This window comes from Bos grunniens, chromosome 11 (assembly GCF_055505025.1).
Source record: "Bos grunniens cultivar Pamir isolate PY7600 chromosome 11, Bosgru_T2T1.0, whole genome shotgun sequence".
NCBI lineage: Eukaryota > Metazoa > Chordata > Mammalia > Artiodactyla > Bovidae > Bos > Bos grunniens.
In genome coordinates, this window is record NC_141175.1 from 12,231,280 (window position 1) to 12,252,365 (window position 21,086).

The 21,086-nt window shown below is 44.9% G+C and overlaps 1 protein-coding gene across 6 annotated transcripts in view; it reads left to right on the forward strand.

The window, feature by feature from the left end:
- NR6A1 (nuclear receptor subfamily 6 group A member 1) overlaps window positions 1-20,903 on the forward strand; it is a 226,694-nt gene extending 205,791 nt beyond the window's left edge. For 3 of the 6 annotated variants that reach the window (XM_086325243.1, XM_086325245.1, XM_086325247.1), the window contains 5 exons: window positions 318-545; window positions 1,951-2,205; window positions 9,287-9,408; window positions 13,839-13,991; window positions 15,705-20,903. In XM_086325243.1, coding sequence (XP_086181369.1) covers window positions 318-545; window positions 1,951-2,205; window positions 9,287-9,408; window positions 13,839-13,991; window positions 15,705-15,793 — 847 coding nt within the window. In that variant the 3' untranslated portion in view covers window positions 15,794-20,903. The remainder of the gene's footprint in view (window positions 1-317; window positions 546-1,950; window positions 2,206-9,286; window positions 9,409-13,838; window positions 13,992-15,704) is intronic. The other 3 variants (XM_086325244.1, XM_086325246.1, XM_086325248.1) reach the window with 1 other exon arrangement.
- The last annotated feature ends 183 nt before the right edge of the window (window positions 20,904-21,086 follow it).

Genomic DNA, 21,086 nt, shown 5'->3' on the forward strand with positions numbered 1-21,086 from the left:
AATATAAACACCTTGTCATCACAGTCTATGAATATTCTGTGAAACTCCCCAAATGTGGCAAAGAGATCATGTAATCAATATTTATTCAGTACAACTCTGCCAGGTCCTGAGTGTCCAAAGGTGAGCCACGCCTATACACACTTGCACAGAGTCCCCATTGAGTAGGGGAGACATGCATGTTACCATTGACTATGGTCCTGGCTTACTGAAGACAGAGAGCATAGCCAAAGAACACCTGAGCCACCTCCTGGCTCACTTCCTCTGAGGAGGCAGTGGACCTGTGATGGTTCTGCTTGACATGAGACTTTTCTCTCCAGCAGGTCTGTGGAACTAAATGGATTCGTGGCGTTCAGGGATCAGTACATGGGGATGTCTGTGCCTCCACACTATCAATATATACCGCACCTTTTTAGCTATTCTGCCCACTCGCCACTTCTGCCCCCACAAGCTCGAAGCCTGGATCCCCAGTCATACAGTCTGATTCATCAGCTGGTGTCAGCCGAGGACCTGGAGCCATTGGGCACACCCATGTTGATTGAAGATGGGTGAGTGAGCCTTGCTGTATTTAGCCCTGCAGCTTCAATGTGGTCCCTTCCCCACCCCCACCTTCATCCCAGGCTTCTCTACCCCAGGCTTTGAAATGAGTCAGGGTATAATAAGTGATGACTCAGGCATCAGAGGACAAATTTGTGCTTATCATTGAAGTCAGTGGTCTCTTCATTTTTCTCTTGAACATCTTTTCTCATAGTACTGGAGCTATTTATCTTTTCCTACAGAACTGGGATTAAAGGGCTTTTGTTTCTGATTGGATTTAGGTAAGCCAGACCTTGGAATGGGTTTGACCACTTCTGTGCCAGAGATGAGCTGTAATTCTGGATATAATCATACTTTAAGTTTAGGCTTCTTAACATGGTACTGGTTGTGGCCCGTCTGTATCCCTAGTCAACATACTCAGGGGTAGCCTAGTGCCATGTGCTCTGTGTGCAGGCCTGAGTACGTGGAAGAAATACTCTCAATCCTGTCAGCTCTGCTTGAGTAGATAATAGTTCAGCCATTTAGGCCTACCCATTGCTGTACTCAGTAGTCATTTGACCTGGACCATAGGCTCTTTCAGTGTTATTAAGCTTAGATCTCCTCCTTTGCCCCGCCCGCCCAAGATACCCTGAGATTTCTTAAGCTAGTCTCCAGTTTCAGAAGAGGAAATTCAATTATCTTCCTATAGGGAAGACATCACTTGAGTTCAGTTCAGTCACTCAGTTGTGTCTGACTCTTTGCGACCCCATGAAGCCATCATCAAACCTTTACATATCGGGTGTTGGGGTGTGGAGAAGAGTCACACCACAGGGCTTTGAGAAAAAGATAACTGGGACCCTATTTCCTCCAGCCGAGAGATGAGGAAGGCCCTGTTCCTTCCGTGGCACAGTAGCTTAGAAGGGCCGAGCAACTCTAGTTTCCTGAACTCTCACCACCAGGGGGTGCAGTGAGAGCAAGAAAAGCTTCTGAATGTGTTGTATTCTCTTTCAGCTATCTTGCCCCGAGGCTCAGTTTTACGTCAGCCCGTGTATTGAGTGGGCACCAGAGGTACCCTAATGGAGCTTTCATTGCCAAAACTGGTGCACGAATGACTGGGAATTTTTTTGTAACACGTGAAGCATTAGTGGACACTGACATAAAAAGTCATACTCCTGACAACTGCCCAAATGTCTAAGCCTCCTTTCCCCTTTGTAACCTTTTCTTACCAAACCTACCCCTCCAGCCCTGAGCTTGCTGCGGGCCCCAGTCCTGTCCTTTTATCATTAGACTGAATTGAATGGAGCTGGAGATCCATGGTCAAGGGCAAAGAGCCCACTGCCAGAGACCCTTTGTGCCCTTAGGAGTATCCTCCTCCTCGGCCCCCATCCTCACTGCTTTGGCCACTTGAAGTAACTCCCCTCTCCATACCCCCTCCAGATATGCTGTGACTCAAGCAGAGCTATTTGCCCTGCTTTGCCGCCTGGCTGACGAGCTGCTTTTTAGGCAGATTGCCTGGATCAAGAAACTGCCTTTCTTCTGCGAGCTCTCAATCAAGGATTACACGTGCCTCCTGAGCTCTACTTGGCAGGAATTAATCCTGCTCTCCTCCCTCACTGTTTACAGCAAGCAGATCTTCGGGGAGCTGGCTGATGTCACTGCTAAGTACTCACCCTCAGATGAAGAACTACACAGGTGAGAGCTCCTTGCTGGGGAGGGAGTCTCAGGCAACCAGACCATTGTCATCTCTGCAAGGCAGGGTGCCTGGCACTCCACAGGATGAGCATTAAAGCCACCCGGGGGTGGGCACGAATCTTCACTCAGATGCTGACTTACTTGTAACTTTGGTCAGATCTCTCATCCTCAGGTTCTGAATTCATAAAGTAGGGTAGTGACAATAACCGCCCCAACAGAGTAGTTGCAAGGAAAAAATGATAATGTGCAGCAACACTTAGCAAGTGCTAAGCTGTTACTTTGATCACATCTGGATTACTGAGTTAATGTATCTGGAAAAAACAGAAATCTGAGATTTTCCTGTAAGGTGAGGGGCTGTGAACTATCGTTTACAATCCAAGAACAGGACCCTGGAGTTATTGTAATACCTACTGTGTGCCAAGCACTGGGCTTGGTATTTGACATTATTGTCTGTCTTTCTCACAGCCGCTAGCATTATAGGTGTTGTTATGCCCATTTTATAGATGAGAAAACTGAAGTTTGGAGGGACTTGCCCTTGAGGGTTTTAGATTTGAACCCAGTGTCTATATTTGAATCTGTGCCTGCCCAACTGAAATCTTAGGCTCTTTCACTGTATCTCAGATGCAGTAAGATAAGATCATGGGACTGAAATACTGAACTCTCCTTTCTTGATGTTTTCCACTGACTAGGATCCTTCTAAACCCCTTGCCTAGAGCAGGTGACACCCCAAAATCAGGAAAAAAATGATTCATTGATACATTTCTGACTTGCTGACTTATTTATGTGAAAAAGAAAGTTTAAATCCTATTTTAATATTTCACCTTTACTAGACAATTTAAAATAATGGAAGTCACGACATTGTAGAACACCGAGAAAGAAAGGAAAAGGTACCTCCGTGGAAGGAAGCTGGAGAAGGTGGAATACCAGCCCCCAAACTTCTCTGCACGTCTCCCTCTGCCACTTCATCATAATAAGCTGAGACTTGGGCTAGGAACAAAGCTCCAACACCTTCAAGGGCCCTTTGCATAGCTGAGGGATAGAAGAGTCTGGGTACTTTCTCCACCAGTTTTCTAATATTTCCTTATTAATGATGCTTACTGTCTTGATGGTAATCTGTAAATGACAGGAGTTTTAACCCAGCTGACATTTTGTCCTCAAACAGAGCTATCTGATTTTGCAGATAACCTAACCCCTTGTCTTGAGCCTCTAATTCACTCGTTTCCATCAATCTCCTGTCTCCTGCTCTGGGCCAGCTGAGTGTTTGGATAGCCTAAGCCAGCTCTAATATTGTCAGAGTTTGCAGAGCTGGCCCAGTGAGCTTGGCCTCCCTGTTTGCCTGGAATCCACCAGTGCAGCCTGAGGCTGTCTAAAAAGTGTTTTCTGCCCTCTGTGGGATGATGATTTTTCTCAAACCCTCTTCAGGTAGGCAGGGATCACTGACCCTGAACTGACTGTGCGGGGTTCCCTGGCTTTATGCTTCATAAAAAACACCCTGTCCCACTCTTTCCAATCCCTTGAGCTGAAAGAACAAGGCAGGGACCAGTAACAGCTGAAATAGTGAGGGAAGTTTTACTTTCTACAAAGGGCCTTTAGCAGAGAGAATCTAGAGCTCCACTATCCAGCATAATAGCTGCTAGCCTCAAGTGCCTGTTTACATTACTTAAAATTAAAAATTTAGTTCTACACTAGCCACATTTCAAGAGCTCTGGAGCCACATGTGGCTAGTGGCTGCTGTATCGGACAATTGCAGATACACAATAGAACATTTCCATCATCATAGAAAGTTCTGTTGAACAGTGCTAACTCTGAAACATGAGTTGCAGCTGAGCTCTCAAGTGAGTTCTGAGGATAAGAAATAGATTCGTTGTTAGTACTCCCACTCCACTATGGAATTCTTCAGTGGAAAAATACAAGTTAAACGTCAGCATGTCATTTCTGATGTGACGCTGATTTATTGAGCACCTTTTGTGTGTGCTGGGAGGAGAGGTGTTGAGATAACAGATGGTGCAGACATGCTTTCTGACTCTGAGATGAAAGCTCATATTCTTGATTTAGGGGGTTGTGGGACAAATAGAAGCAGATAGAATCTACAGTTCAGGGTGATACTAGTGGAGATTGAGGAGGGCGTATGCTGCTGCTGCTAAGTTGCTTCAGTCGTGTCCGATTCTGTGCGACCCCATAGATGCAGCCCACCAGGCTCCCCCGTCCCTGGGATTCTCCAGGCAAGAACACTGGGGTGGGTTGCCATTTCCTTCTCCAGTGCATGAAAGTGGAAAGTCAAAGTGAAGTCGCTCAGTCGTGCCCGACTCTTAGCGACCCCATGGACTGGAGCCCACCAGGCTCCTCCGTCCATGGGATTTTCCAGGCAAGAGTACTGGAGTGGGGTGCCATTGCCTTCTCCGAGGAGGGCGTATGAGGGACTGTGAAAGCATAGACTAGGGAATAAGTACCTCTACTTGCATGATCAGGGAATGCTTGCCAAAGAGGAGAAGACGTTTGAGCTGCATCTTGTAGAGGAATTTTTGTAAACAGATTATAGAGAATAGGAGGCAGGCAGGAGAATAACACAGAGTCCTAAAAATTAGAGAGATTCTGAGTGAGTGGTTTGAACATGTAACCAAAATGCAATCCTGTGGATTAGAGTATAGGGAGAATACATCTGAGAGTGAGAGAAATGAGGGGAGGAATGACAGGAGAGAAAGATACAGGAAAGACAAGTCATCGTGGTACTCAAATGCTAATCTAAAAAAAATTGGATTTTATTGTGTCAGTGGTATTAAGTCATAGGACATTTTAAAGTGAAGCAATTGCGTGTCAGGTTGCATTTTACAAAGATTGCTGTGGCTATAGAGTTCAGGATGGGTTGCATGGATAAGGCTAGAATACAGTGTAAGAAGCTGGTCCATAGCCCAGGAAAAGTCAACAAGTCCTGGATAAGGCAACAGTGACAATGGGATTAGAGAGGGCAGCACAGAGTTAAGAGATGCCAGGGAGGTAAAGTCAGTGGGAGGTAAACCTCAGTGAGTGAAGAAGTTGGGATACTGCCAGGCAAGTGGGCACCAGTTCTCTTAACCAAGATAATGGAGCCTGGGAAGAGAGATGTGCCTGTCTGAGATTGACTCAGAGTCTGAGATGCATGTGGAACTGCCCAGGAGGCCAGAGGAAATAGAAGGACAAGAACCTTTGGAATCGGGCTCATCACTGTAAGGCAGTCCCCACTCTGCTGGAAACCCAGACTGTGGAGTCTGTAATTGGCCATAGCTCTTTCCTACCTTGCCTGCTCCAGCATTACTCCCACTCCCCCAAAATGCCTTTAGTTTTTCACAACTGCTGAATGCACGTGAGTTCCTGCTGTCATGAAAAGACTTTTCTCAGATGATACATGACCACCTCCTTTTCTTTTCTCAAATATTGAATCAAATTTATGGTGCCCATTTTCCTTAATCAGGCTGTTATCAGACAGTGAGCTGGGTGAGTTTGATTTAAAGCAGATTGTAGCACCAGCCAGTGACTGCTCCTGGCCCTAATCAAGACTCCTTCACTCTTAGGAGAAGATGCCTTGCACTAGATGGACTTTAATGGGCATGTCTATCTTGTGAGCACTAGCTCCGTTTCTGCTAGATCTCTGGAAAGTTGCCTCCTAGCTTCCTTGCTAAGGCCCTAGCTGTAGGTTCAAGGAAACTCAGTCTTGTCTTTTGGTTGTGATAACAGAAGTGATGCTACTGCTGCTGCCGTTAATAATGATAATAGCTAACGATTAGAGACTGTTTATTGTGCCAAAATCCACCTTAAGTGCTCTACAAACATTATTTATTTAGTCCTCACCACTTCCGTAAGGGACCATACTGATATTATCCCTGTTCCACACATGAGGAGCAAAAGGTTCAAAGAGAGAAAACTCAAGGCTGCAAAGCTAAAAGAGATGGAGTTGAGATTATCACCTTGATCTGTTGTGCTCCAAAGCCCAGACTCTACCATTGCTACATTTTTTAGCCTTCTCAAAAGTTTGACTTTCTGTCCTGCAGCCACAGTCTGTCTTCTCATCTTGGAGTCTGTATGAGTGCTGAGATGGCAGTTCCTCTAAGGCTGTGGCCGATGACTGCCTCTGGGAGTAGGTGCATTTAGATGAATGAAAGAGAGACAACTGGGCCTTTCAGCTCCCTTAATGGGACATAACTTACACAGTGTCAGCTTCAATTGCTGACTGAATGGTCCAGTGGTTTGGGGGATCCTTGCAGGCGTGTTTTCCTTGTCCCAGCATGCTTGTGTAATGGTAACCTAGAAGAAGAATGGGTGTGTTTGTCCTGCTTTCTGCCTTTGAGTGCTGATAATTTGTAGACAGGGAATACAGGGGCGTTAGAACTGTGGAGTGGGCAGATGTGGAGGAGGCACGGCTGCAGGAGAAAGCAGGCCCATGGAACAGAGAACAATTTGTTTATCAGGGGGTGGGATGCGGGGTGTGGAGGAAAGCTTCGCAGTCAGGCTGTGGAGACTGAGTGGGGGCTGCCGGGCTGGCTGCCAGCCCCCCACCATGATTGCCAGGGGTCCATGATGATTGCCTGTCCTAGAAAACTTGGGAAAACGGGTATGTGCTCTCCCCAAGCGAGAGGGCAGAGCTGGGTCATATACCCAAGCCAGGCATGTGGGAGTTCTTTTGTGTCCCTCAGGTCAAGACTCAACTAGGAATAGGTTTGGCATTGCTGTCTGGGGGACTGGCTGCCAGCCACACACCTGCAGGGTCTGCAGAGCCAGAGTGAGCACTTGGGGCAAGAGGTTACTGATGAGGGGAGAGCGAGTTATCTTTGCTCGCTACACTGCTTGGCCACCAGACAGATGCTGACACTGCTGCTTTACTTGCATCCTCCTCTTTCATGCCCTACCCCATCCCATCTCCTCCCTACCCCTCCACACAGATACTAGTGGGCATTTTCAGTAAAGACCTTTTACGTCTCAAGAACAGAAGTAGCTGGCAAAGTACTGTGATGAGGAGTGATCTTCACCCCCCGGGCACACTGCCTGCTGCAGGTCTCCGCATCTTGGAAGCAGTGGAGGGGCTGTTCTGTGCACTGCAGCAAGTGCAGCACCCACTCTGGGTTGGGCGCTGAACTGAGTTGCTCTGGGAACACAGACCTCCTGCAGTGGCCTTTCCCAGTTGCCAGTTAAGAACAAGACGGTCAGGAGATGGACAACATAATGCTGAGAAAGCAACAGGCTTGGGATGAGAAAACGTTCAGCCTTGGCCCCACCACCACTTACTTATGTTATTCACTTGCAACGTTGGGGAAGACAGCTCTTCTGCATCCTCATCCCTAACATGAAGGTGGTATTACTTATCTCACAGATTATCAGATTTTCAAGAAGGTAAAATATAAGACCACAATAAAGGTATGGTAAACAATCTGTCTGAGCCATTGTTTCCACGTGTGAACAAAGAGGATTATAATATCCATTTTGTGAATTTATTGGGAATATCCAGTGAAATAATGTATGTAAAATACTTAACTAAGTATCTGGCAAGTAGCAAACACTCAACAAATGGTAGAAGAGTAGATATGGTTATTATAGTGGTTATTAAGTATAAATCTATCAACCAATCTGGGAAAGTATTAGTAAAGTTGTAAAAGCCATTGGGCCAAGAGCCAGAGAGAAACAGTCAGCCATGCTGGTTCAAATCAGTGAACTGACTGGGAGCCAAGCCTTGAGGCAGAGGGGCGGGGCTCTGGATTGCGAGTCGCTGCTGCTGCAGCTCCCCCTGCTGCTTGAGAAGTGCAGGTGCCTCTGGCCCCAACTAGAGCCAGACTTGCCCCAGGGAAGAGAAAATGTCCTGCTTGCCCAGGAAGCCAAGCCCTTGCAAAGCCTTCAGAGTCAGCACAGAAAGCAGTAGGACCCAGACAGCAGTAGAATATCCCCAGGAGTTCTGGACCCTACCCAGACACGGCCTTCTTGCCTGGCAAGGGGCTACAGTACCCAGATCTGAACATGTCGCCAGGAAGCAGCTCTGCAGCTAAGCACCTTCTCTGTGACTCAGCTGTCTGGAACAAGAAGACTAGACACTGGGCCTGAACCCAGCTTTTATAGACTCCTATTTCCCCACTAAGTCTTTGCCTTCTTGGTTTGGGAGTATCTCCATTTTTGGTATAAGATATTCCCCACTGTGACCTGGAATATTAGTCCCCCAGCCCAGGGCTCCTTTGCCTAAAACTTGGTCTTTGCCTCAAGGAACTAACTTCTCATCCAAAGAAAGCAGCATGGTCAGCATTGAGTTTTCTCTGCTAATGGAGGGCACTTCGGATTTTGAGAAAAACAAGATCTTAGGGAGTTGGCCCAGATTCAGGGTTCTCAGTCTGTTTCAAGCTAGCCATGTGCTTATGGACCAGTCTCCTCTGTTCCTTGAAACTTCAGTGTCTCATCTGTACAGTGGTAATTGTAATCTCACTTAGCCCATAGGACTGAGAACATTAAATTAAATGAGATCATACATATAAAGTACCCAGCACAGAGACTGGCATGACATGGAGGCTCAATTTATGTTTCCCTCCCTCCCTAGCTGAAGTCAGGCCTGCCAGTAGCCCTGCTGGAAACAGTGAACTTAGATACAGTCAGCAGCTTTTTTCTTCATTGTGGCAGTTGCACACATAGAGTCACAACTCATGGTAGCTGCCATTGTTACTGAAGGCTGCATCACAGCAGCAGTATCTTAATGATGTATTTCTCTACATTTACATTGAGCCTTGCACCCCAGGCAGGCAAGCGTTATTTACAGAAGAGATCCTCAAAACTTAGAGGGGTCCAAGGACTTTCCCAAAGTCTTAGAGCTTGTATGTGATGGAGGAGGATTTGAACTTGAATTTGACTGACCCTAATTGACCTTGAGAATAGCAGCTTGTATGAGCTGCCTTGGCCTCTAGAGAAACCATGAATTCACCTGTCCTTCACAAGTGCTTCTGGATTCCCATTTCCCCCAAGCTTAACCTCTTTCCTGTCTTATCTGCCTTAAGGAGCTGTAGGAGACTTCTGTCTCCCTTCCATTACCTCCACTGGTAGTCAGAGCCCACTATTAACACCTGTGTCTATTTTCCAGATTTAGTGATGAAGGGATGGAGGTGATTGAGCGGCTCATCTACCTGTATCACAAGTTCCATCAGCTAAAAGTGAGCAATGAGGAGTATGCTTGCATGAAAGCAATTAACTTCCTAAATCAAGGTGAGTAACTGAGGATAGGAAGAAAGGACTTAGTTTTCTTTGGCCAGCAGATATTTGCCCTCATGATTCCCCCCTACCCCCTTTACCCTCAGGCCTGTGGCATCATACAGGTACTGATCTTGGAAGTCCTGCGCTGCCCTCCTCATCACCCTGCCCCACTGTAGTGCAGGGCATGGTTTGGATTTTTTTCTTCAAACCTAAATGCCACAGCCTCTATAACTCATAGAGGAAGGAAGAGGATTTGCTTTGTTTAGTCAGTTTTAGTGCATTTAAACACAGACACCAAGGACAGTACATGCGTCATTTAAAATATGCACAAATTTACCAGTGACTGAAGAAGAGCAGAGTGACTGATGAAACTATTGGAGATAAGGAATCTGTGACAAGCTGGCAGTGGTTCTGACGGGCCCCTTCAGGGCAGAGTGGAGGTGCACAAAAACTCACGCCCATATCAAGCATGGCTTTAGTTAGAAGAGTGGTGATTGTGATTTACACAGAGTATTACCTGCGAAGTGGCGTCGTGTAGCTGCTGGTAACCAGAATATGCAAGAGAATTTGTGTTCCCTTTTTTCCAGAATAGCATGTGAGTAAGCTGCTCAGAGTGGAACTGGGCTATTTTGCTGCCTGTGACATTGAAAGTGGTCTATTCCTGTATTCAGTTTCCTAGTCCAGAGACTCTTGATCCCCTCCTCTTTGCCAACTCCTCCCTTGGTACTAACTGAACCTCCTCCTCTTGCTTCCGCACCTTTTATGCATTTGTCTGGTGTTCTGTGTGCCTCCCTTAGGCCAGGCCCTGTGTCAAGCATTAAAGACATTGCGATAAATTAGATCCCAGGCTCCTGGCCTCAAGAAGTACACATTCTGATGGCACTTGATACATTGCTTGAGCCTCAGATGAGGGGAGAGGGCCTTCCCTGGTGGTCCAGTGGTTAAGACTTCACCTTCCAATGCAGGGGGTGCAGGTTCGATCCCTGGTGAGGAAACTAAGATCCCGCGTGCCTTCTGGCCAAAAAATCAAAACGTGAAACAGAAGCAGTATTGTAACAAATTCAATAAAGACTTTAAAAATGGTCCACATTTTTAAAAAATCTTACCAAAAAACACCCTCTACTGCTTAAATGGGAAGAGATCAGTAACAACTACTTGGAGAAAGAGAAATCTGATAGTAGGGCCTCAAAGGCAGGGTAAGATTTATATAGAGAATATTTATTAATATATTCTGTGTATGAAGAAAGGGGATTGTGTGTATTTATATGTATATGAACACACTATATAATATATACACATACATGAGAAAGACATCTACAGGCACGCCTTGGAGGTATTGCATGTTTGGTTCCACACGACCATAGTGAAGTGAGTGTTGCAATAGAGTGAGTCACATGTATTTCTTGACTCCAGTGCCTATAAAATTTATATTTATACTATGCTGTGGTCTGTTAAGTGTGCAGTAGCATTTTGTCTTAAAAAACAGAGTATATACCTCAAAAAAAAAATTGCTTTATTGCTGAAAAACGCTAGCCACCATCTGAGCCTTCAGTGAGTCATAATCTTTTTGCTGGTGGATGGTCTTGCCTCAGTGTTGATGGCTTCTGATTGATCAGGGTGGTGGTTATTAAAGATTGGGGTAGCTGTGGTGATTTCTTAAAATAAGATAGCACTGAAGTTTTCCACATGAATTCTCTTTTTCTTTCATCAGTGTATTCTGTATAGCATGCAATGCTGTTTGAACATTTTACCCCCAGTAGAACCTCTTCCAAAATTGGAGTCAGTACTCTCAAACCCTGCTGCTGCTTTATCAACTAAGTTTATGTAATATTCTAAATAAATCCTTTGTTACTGTTTCAACGGTCTTTACAGCTTCTTCACCAGGAGTAGATTCCATCTCAAGGAACCAGTTTCTTCATTCATCCATAAGAAGCAACTCATCTGTTAAAATTTTTTTCATGAGATTGCATCAGTTCAGTCCCATTTTCAGGCTTCACTTCTCATTCTAGTTCTCTTGCTATGTCTACCACATCTGCAGTTACTTTCTCCACTGAAGTTTTGAGCTCCTCAAAGTTATCCATGAAGGTTGGAATCAACTTGTTTCAAAATCCTGTAAATGTTGATATGTTGACCTCTTTCAGTGACTCAGGAATGGCCTCTGAAATGGTGAATCCTTTCCAGAAGGTTTTTGATTTATTTTGTCCATATCCGTCAGAGGAATCACTATCTGTGGGCAGCTATAGCCTTAGGAAATGTATTTCTTAAATAGTAAGACGTGAATGTTGAAAAGACTCCTTGATCCATGGGCTGAAGAATGGATGTGTTACAGGCGTGAAAACAACATTAATCTCACTGCACATCTCCATCAGAGCTCTTGGGTGACCAGGTGCTTTGTCAGTGAGCAGTAATATTTTGAAAGGAATCTTTTTTTCTGAGGAGTAGTTCTCCACAGTGGACTTGAAGTATTCAGTAAACCACATTGTGAACAGATATCCTGTCATCCAGGCTTTGATGTTCCATTTATGGAACACAAGCAAAGTAGATTTAGTGTAATTCTTAAGGGCATTAGAGTTTTTGAAATGGTAAATGAGCATTGTCCTCAACTTAAAGTCATCAGCTGCATTAGCCCCTAACAAGACAGTCAGCTTGTCCTTTGAAGCCAGTCATTGACTTCTACTCTCTAGCTATGAAAAGTCCTAGATAGCATCTTCTTCCAACATAAGGCTGTTTTGTCTGTATTGAAAATCTTTGTTTAGTGTAGCCATCTTCTTTAATTATCTTATTAGCTAGATCATCTGAATAACATGCTGCAGCTTCTATGTCAGCACTTGCTTCTTTACCTCACCCTTTTATGAAGACCACGTCTTTCCTTAAATCTCATGAACCAACCTCTGCTACCTTCAAACTTTTCTTCTGCAGCTTCCTCACCTCTCTTAGGCTTTATAGGATTGAAAGGAGTTGTCCTTTCTCTGGACGAGGCTTAGGCCTAAGTATATTGTGGATGGTTTGATCTTCTATCCAGACCACTCAAACTTTCTCCTTATCAGCAATAAGGCTGTCTTACTTTCTGGTTACTTTTGTGTTCACTGGAGTAGTGCTTTTTAATTTCCTTCAAGAAATTTTCCTTTGCATTTACAATTGCTAACTCACAAGAGGCCTAGCTTTCAGCCTGTCTTGACTGTTGACATGCCTTCTTAAACTGAGCTTAATCATTTCTAGCTTATGATTTAAAGTGAGAGATATGTGAGTTTTCCTTTCACTTGAACACTTATAGGCAATTGTACAGTTATTAATTGGCCTAATTTCACTATTGTTGTTTCTCAGGGAATTGGGAGGACCAAGGAGAGGGAGAGACACAGGGAAACAGCCAAAGGAACAGTCAGAACACACAGCATTTACTGATTAGGTTCACCATCTTGTATGATCATAGTTTCTGGCACCCCAAAACAATTACAGTGGAATGGCACCCCACTCCAGCACTCTTACCTGGAAAATCCCATGGACCGAGGAGCCTGGTGGGCCGCAGTCCATGGGGTCACTAAGAGTCGGACACAACTGAGAGACTTGACTTTCACTTTTCACTTTCATGCATTGGAGAAGGAAATGGCAACCCACTCCAGTGTTCTTGCCTGGAGAATCCCAGGGACGGGGGAGCCTGGTGGGCTGCCGTCTCTGGGGTTGCACAGAGTCGGACACGACTGAAGCGACTTAGCAACATCAGAAATCACTGACCATAGATTCACATAACAAATCTTATAATAATGAAAATGTTTGAAGTATTGCGAGATACCTGATGTGACAAAGAAACATGAAATGAGCAAATGCTGTTGGGAAAAATGGCACCAATAGACTTGCTTGGTACGGAGTTGCCACAAACCTTCAATTTGTCAAAAATGCAGTATCTGTGAAGTGCAGTAAAGCAAAGCACAATAAAACAAGATATGCTTATATGAAGAAAAAAAACAAAAACTGGAGGGACCCAAGAATGCCAGTGGCAACTAGAATAGAATAGTCTGAGTAGAAGCACACAGGAGACCATGTGTGAGTGTGTGTACAAGCATGAGAGTATGGGTGTCAGCATGATTTCTGAATGGGTCCAGCAAAGAGCAAATTTAAAGCTATTGTGAAGGATAAATTGGGAAATTATTCAGTCTCTTGTTCAGCATCCACTAGTTTTGTGCCAAACCCTGTGCTGGGAGCTGAGTATGAAGTTGAGGAAGATGACAGCCTAGCCCTCAAGGAGCTCAGTCTAGTGATAGTCCTTGACAATTTTTTCGTTTATCTAATTTCTCTTCTCTTACCCAGAGCTTTTATTCCTCCATGTCAGAAAAAAAAAAAAAAATCCCCTGTTGAGACAGTGTTTAATAACTTTTCAGTGAAAGATACACATATTCAAGGAGCTGGCGGAAGTCCCTCCCATTTCCTGTGGTCTTTTTTCACAGATATCAGGGGTCTGACCAGTGCCTCACAGCTGGAACAGTTGAACAAACGATATTGGTACATTTGCCAGGATTTCACTGAATATAAATATACACATCAGCCGAACCGTTTTCCTGACCTCATGATGTGCTTACCTGAGATTCGCTATATTGCAGGTAACGGGTCCTGGGCTTCCCAGTCCTTCCTTGGTTTTCTTAACTTGTGAAGGGAATGAGGAAAGTGTTTTCAGGATGCTGATGCCAGGCCCATCACCAGCTGAATAAAAGAAGTACTAGCCCTGCCCTCAGAAAAATTTACATTATAATGAGAAGTTTATTTTTTCTTTGTAGGGAAGAGAATCTAACATTTCCTAGGCTCCTGTAAAGTGCAGGGTACTTGGTGGCCTGTTACTCAACTTCAGAACAATTTCTGCAAGACTTGTGGTTGACCACTCTATGGATGGGGAAACAGGCTCAAAGTTTTTCATATTAACTTCATTTCCTGAATTATATACCTTAAAAGGGTGGGTTTTACAGCATGTGAACTAACTATATCTCAATTTTTAAAATTAATTTTATTGAGTAGAATTGCCTATAGGTTTTTGAGGATCTTTCACTTAAAGTGGTGTCTTTAAAATAATTGTCAAAGATCCTGTGTTCACAAAGCAACTTTTGTTGTCGTTGTTTTGTGGTCTTGACCCCCTTCTGAGCTTCTTAACATTTAATTAAGTCCATTTCAACATAAAATCCTGGCTTTTACTGTTGTTGTTTTACTTCGTTTGGTAAAGAATCTTGTTTACTGTTATCTTGCACATACTGAGGGGCAACTCAGAATTGTGATGTCTGGGCTAAGATTGTTTCTGTAAAATTAAGGAATGTATTTTTGAAGGGAAAAAATGTTCAATCTATTAAAATCAATTTTTAACTTTTGGGCCACGGAATAGTCTAGGAGATATGACCTGGACCTAAATAAACTGGTAGAATTTTAGGAGTGTTTTGGTAGTTTATGTCTCAGCATTTTCAAAACTATGTTCTTCCAAACGAGATATGAATCAGGTGCTTTATGAAATAGAGAGAAGTTAGTAATTATACCCCACTCTCCCCCACAGAACTGACAGAGTTGTCAACCCTTTGACTTACATGGGAAGCTTTTAATAAATACCCATGCTTGGGTTGCACCTCTAGAGATTCTGACTTAATTGATAATGGAGTGGAGCCTGGTCATCAGTATTTAAAAAAAAAAAAACTCCCCGGTAACTCTAGTGCTGTGTCAGGGAGAACTGTAGCCTCAGATATTTACAAAGTATATTAGCACACTGCATGCTCTTAGAAGTCCTCCAGCTTAAAACAAGCAAACCTATTTTAACCCTGAATTTCTCAATTTATCTTCCCCTGTAAACTCCACCTCTTTCCTCAGTACATTTTATTCCCATTATACCATTCTGAAGAGCAATGTTTCATAGAATGCTAGTTAAAGATTCTGCTAGGAAATAAAACAGGATATAAGTTTCTCTAAGAGGACATCTAAGAATACTTCTCAGTTTCAGAATCCTCATTTGTAAAATGGGTATAAAAAGTTATAATATCTATCATACAGAAATATTGTGAGAATTAAATGAGATAATGTATTTAAACACTTACCACAGAGTTCAGTATTCTTTGGATAGTAGCCAGAATTATAGCTTGCACCATTACTAGACTCCCTAGGGCACCGAAATGGGGCTGCATATTAGAATGTTAGCCCAGTCTGTTTTACCTTTGTAATAGTCCTGGCACTTTCCACACCCCAGTCACTCAAAAAGGCAGTGTTCTTCTTTCCCCAGCCCAAGAGGAGGCAAACACACCATTTCACTGGCTGCCAAAGCTGACTCTTCTTTTTCCCTTTCCCAGGAAAGATGGTGAATGTTCCCCTGGAGCAGCTGCCCCTCCTCTTTAAGGTGGTGCTGCATTCCTGCAAGACAAGTGTGGGCAAGGAGTGACCTGTCCTCAGCACCCCTCCTCAGGCTAACCCTAACGCCTGGGGTGGGCAGGACAGGCTCCGGAAGAAAGAGCCAGAGAGACCAAGATGGAGGCTGTGGAGCAGCGTTGCCAGTTGCCTCCACAGCAAGAAGAGTTTTTGTTTGTTTGTCTTGTTTTTTAACCTCATTTTTCTATATATTTATTTCACGACAGAGTTGAATGTATGGCCTTCAACATGATGCACATGCTTTTGTGTGAATGCAGCCAATGCATTTCCTTGCAGTTTACAGAATGTGAAGATGTTTAATGTTACAGTGTTGTCATTGTTTAGAGATAGTTCTTTTGTATTTTGAGGGAGAGGGTGGGATGGGGCTGAGATGACTATTTCCATAATGTTGACAAAGATGACTACCTCAGTGGAAAGGGAAGGGTGTCAACAACCCTACTTTTTCCACACGTTCTCAGCAGACTCATACATTTGTCTGTCAGAGAGCAAATTGCCTTTTTCTAGCTACAGAATTACCAGGTAAAAGAGCACACCATAAAAGGGGAAGTGGTGTTAGGAGGTTTACTAAGCAGAGTGAGTGAGACATTGGGAACAGATCACGAGATGAGGAGTTAACCATCTCTTTTCTTTGGAAAGCATGGAAGTTGAGAGTTGGGCACAGTGACCAAATCTAAGTTAGGTGTCCACCCTCCAAGCAAGTCCTCAGGGAGAAGGGTTTCTATGCTCACATCACACTCTGGGGCCTCCGCTCCCCGCCATCCATACCACCAGTACTAATTTCTGCCGCTGTCACCTTTTCACCAAGGCAAAGCCCTGGTGATAAGCGATCCTTGGGACTAGCCTACAAGCTATCTTGGGACTCACAGCTACCTAGTTTGCTTACTCTCCTCACACTCATCGCCTCTCCCTTATAAACGTGACTTCCTATTGACCCTTTGAAAAAACAGCTGAACAAAATGTCATTCTAAATCCTGATGCCCACTACTGATTTATTCTGTTTTCACCTTCAGAGGTTAGTGGGACAAAAGCCAGACTGCTAACAGAATGAACACTCTTCCTTTGGAGGTCCCGTTTATCTCCCCACCCCGTCCCATCCCACCTCCAGATCTGAATCAGAAACTGCAATCTCTTTCTCAAACAGCTGGAAGGACCATTCACCCATCTCCTGACCAGAATTTTTACCCCTACATTCTACTCCAGGCTCTCCTAATGTCTCCCAAAATAAGATAAGGTTTCCTCAGAATAATAAGCCCAAGATCCAGCGTGGCTCAGCTGCCCCTTAGAGTATCCGTGGCCTGGCTGACCAAGGTCTGGAAGCCTAGAGTCCAAAGCTCCTGGAAGGGAAGGGGGGGCTTTAAACTACCTCATGTTCCTAAAGGCCTGGCTGCCCCCTCTGCAGGTGTGGCCTTGACCCCTTATTCTTTCACTACCTGCCCCACCTAGTCCCGGGAAACGTCCCCTACCCTCTTGGCTTTGGCCAGCAGCCGCACCAGGTCTGTCGTGGAATTCTTTCAGGCGCTTTTTCCTTCTCTGCCTTACTGCAGCAGTTGTCCCTGCCTAAACCCAGGTCCCTCCCACAGCCAGTGCAGCAGACAGGCCATTTAGCTGGTTACATCCCTGGGTAGGCTTGAGGGGCCTACAGGACCTCTTTTTTTTGCCTGTTTAGTCAAAGGCCGTTTGCTCTCTTCCCAGCCCAACCTAGTACACTTACTCAGAGGGCCACCACACTGTGTGCATATCAGGTAGTCTGTGTCAGATTGTAATTTTTTCTTTCCGGTGAATTGTTACGGGTACAGAAAGTGAAGACTTTGTCCTTTGATGGATCTAAAACTCAGAGCATTTCTTCTGAATGTTGTTTCTCCAGTTGCTCTGAGAAAAGGAAAAAAAAAAAAGGAAAGGAGAGACATGTTCCTCAGGAAAAGCTCCAACCAGAATGTTTTTCACATGTCAATGGGAAGATTTGTATGTATCTGTTTATTTCACAGTATTTTTGTTTCTCTGATCTTTTATTTAACCAAACTAGATCACAGTCTTTGGCTACAGGTCAGACTCCGAGGCACTTTCCTCAAAGTAGGGGAGGATACACATGTCAGAGACCCCTTCTCCAAGACAGCTCCTGTGTGCTTATCTTTCTTTGCTAGACCTCCATTGGTCAAATCATCATTATTTTTTTCAAATTGTTTTTCTCTTAAATTAAGTGTTTTACTGGTTGGGTCGGGTACTGAAAGGAATTGCTCTCTGATGAGGCAGGAACATGTCTCTTTAATACTGCAGCATTAAACAGAGCAAGTTGTTAATTTGTGGAGTGGGGAAAGGTTCTGCAAGTTGCCATTGTACAAATCCATTTTTACAAATGTTTGCAGCAGATTCCACAGAACAAAGAGCCCATTCATTGCCGAGAGCCCTGCAGAATCTCTGAGCCAAGTGGCCATGTGTTCCGAGCCGGAGCCTGACCTGTGGACCGCCTTTAATGTCTTCTGCACCCAGTCCTTTTATGACGTGGGCTTTTTTTAAACAGGGTAAAGTGACTGTGTTGCGTCGCAAACTCAGGTATTATGAGAGGAAGGTAGGAGTGTAGCTAGCAGTGTGGAGACATTAGGTCAGCCACTAGATGTATTTGTGAATTCAGTTTGAAGGACACAGAGAAAGGTTGGAGGGGGAGGTTTGATGTGTTGTTTTTTGCCTTTCTTTCCATGATGTTTGGTTAACAGGTAGCCTTTTTGCTAGTGGAAAAGAAAAAAGTTGTGCATCTTGTCTGTAATTCCCCTCTCTTCTGTCCTCTCTCTGATCCCCTGCCACCAACAGCACTCACTTTGAGTGAGAACCTTTCCACCATAAAAATATGACCCTGAAAGCTGTGTGTTAAAGGAGAATCCCAATCATTGCACTGCATTGAAACATACAAGCTTTTCTCTTCCTTTCCCTTTGCATGTTTTCTTGACCCAAGACGAAACTATGGAATCTTGGAACTTCACCCACAACTCACGCTCTCTGGCTCCTTTGTTGGCTTTTGGAGTCTTTCACAGGCTTGGTGGTTTTACCCTCAGTCTGGAGAGACTCCCCAGAACCTGTCTCAAAGCACTCCACCTGTCTCAGAGGATACCCAATCCCCCAGGCCTGTTGCATAGTGAGGTGGGCAAACCTCCAGGGATGGAAAGCAGATCCAGAGGAGGAGGGGTAGAGGCACCTGAGGGGTCTCCATGGCATCACTACAGCCACCCACTTCACAGCACCCTGCCTCACACCTGCCGCCTGTTGTCAGGGCACGGAGTCTTGCCATGGCCAGTATGTCACCAAGTCCTTAAAACCCTGGGCTTTCTGAGCTAGCTGCCTTGCTCTGCTGCCCATTTCTTACCTTTGTTTGTTCTCAGTTTACTGGGGAATGGGACAGATAGAGACAGACAAACCCAGTATTGGCAACATCTAGGCCATGTCCAAGGTTGGCCAAAGTAAAAAGACTGGCCTCCCAGCAGGGCAGGAAGTTGAGCAGTGGTTCCAAGTCTTTAGCTCTGGGCCCCTGGTCTGTGTCTTCTTTTCTTGTTGCTTTTTAAAATTCTGCAATTGTTTTGAGAAATCCAATTTTTTAGACCAACCCTTTTATTAAACTTTAAATTTTTCTTTATTGATTTTTTAAAGTTAAAAAAAAATTTTTTAAAGGCAAAAAAAACCCCCCACTAAAACCCACCACTCTTACTTTCCTAACTTGATCCATGAGAGTCCCCCTGCACTCCCCTCTGCTTTTGCATCTGATCATTCCTCCCTTTTCCCTCAGCTTGATGCATCTATGTCCAGTGTCTGTGAAATGATGTTTTATCTGTGTCTCAGGATAAGAAACGGCAATCATTCCACCAGGTGCTGGAAACTGGTTAGCCTTGAGGCAAGGGTTTCTAGGGCCACAGCTCAGGGATGTGTATTTAATTACAGGGTCCCCAGAAACCCATCTCCTGGCTACCACAAGCAACAGCTTCTTTTCTGGGCTTAGGAGCCAGACCTGGACTGTTTCCTCAGAGGCAGGGGCCCCACAGACCACGGTGGGGCTTCCTCTTTGACCAGAGCTGGGCTCCCTTGAGACTTGGGAAGACTTCAGTCTGTCCTGTAATATGAACCACAGTGACCCTGCCTCTACTGGCTCACATGATGCCAGGTTCCTCTGCCTAATGCAGTACCCATCTGGCCTCCCTTCTCGGCCTGCAGCCCTCAATGGGCTACAGCCTGCTCAGGAATCAGTTGCAGGCTCAAAGGGAAGCCATGAATCAGGCAAGAGCTTGCTTTAAGCCCAAGAAAAAATTTGTCTTAACTGGTGGAGGCTAGTCTTCCAAATCCTGGAGCCAGCCCTGCCAGCCAAAGGATCATTTTTGCCCTTTGGTGACCATTGTTTTCTTTCTCTGAAATGTCTTAGATGATAATGTTGTTGACTCAAATTTCCATGAAAAAAAAAAAAAAAAAACTACCTCTTGAGTGACATCCTGGTGTATTCCTCTCTGAGGAATCTTGTGGGAAAAGAATACTGTAGCTCCTGCTCTGTTTACATGTTTCTGTGGAGAAAGAAACCCTGCCTACCCTGGAGTGTTGGGTGTTTTTGTCTGTGTTGCCATCCCAGGCCTGCGATAGGGGCTTGTGGCTACATTGTAATGTCTGGGCCATGTCTGGGGAGTCCTTCCCACCTGCCCAGCCAGGGACTAGCCATCCCCTTGAAGAGGCCTCCTTTTCCTTCCTATGATGCAAGGCACAGGGAGCACCACCTCCCATGACACCACCTTCAGGAGTTCCAATGGCACGTGCATCCATGAGCCTCCCCCTGGGCTACCTACCCGAGGCCCACCTCTACCCACAGTCCTGTACAGGAGTCGAGTAAACAGGATGTCTCTGAGCCCTTGTCCCCAAAGGGCCGGCCAAGGGCTGCCCGCCAACCTGGCTCCATCAGTCCTGCATGATCAAGTGATAGTTGGCGGGCTCTGCTACCCAGGCCCTCTGCTACCTCCCACCCTGCCATCTGGCAAGGAATGGGCCCTTTTCTGTGAATTGACTACCTGTGGAAATGTGACCAATTAGTGTGAAATGCATGTTTAGCAAATGTTAGGTACTGTATTTGAACCAATAAATGTGAATCCTTCTGCACACGGCATCTTGTCTGTGAAGCATGTCTGGGATTCTGAGGCGGGACGATGGGTTGTTCTAAGGAGTGGGCTCTGCCTTCAGACCTGTGCTCAGCAATGTGTTGGGACTTTTCACAAACCTGAACCTCCTTGAACTTCAAGAATTACTACCTTTACTTTGTAAATGAAGAAATGAAAGTTAAATACTGA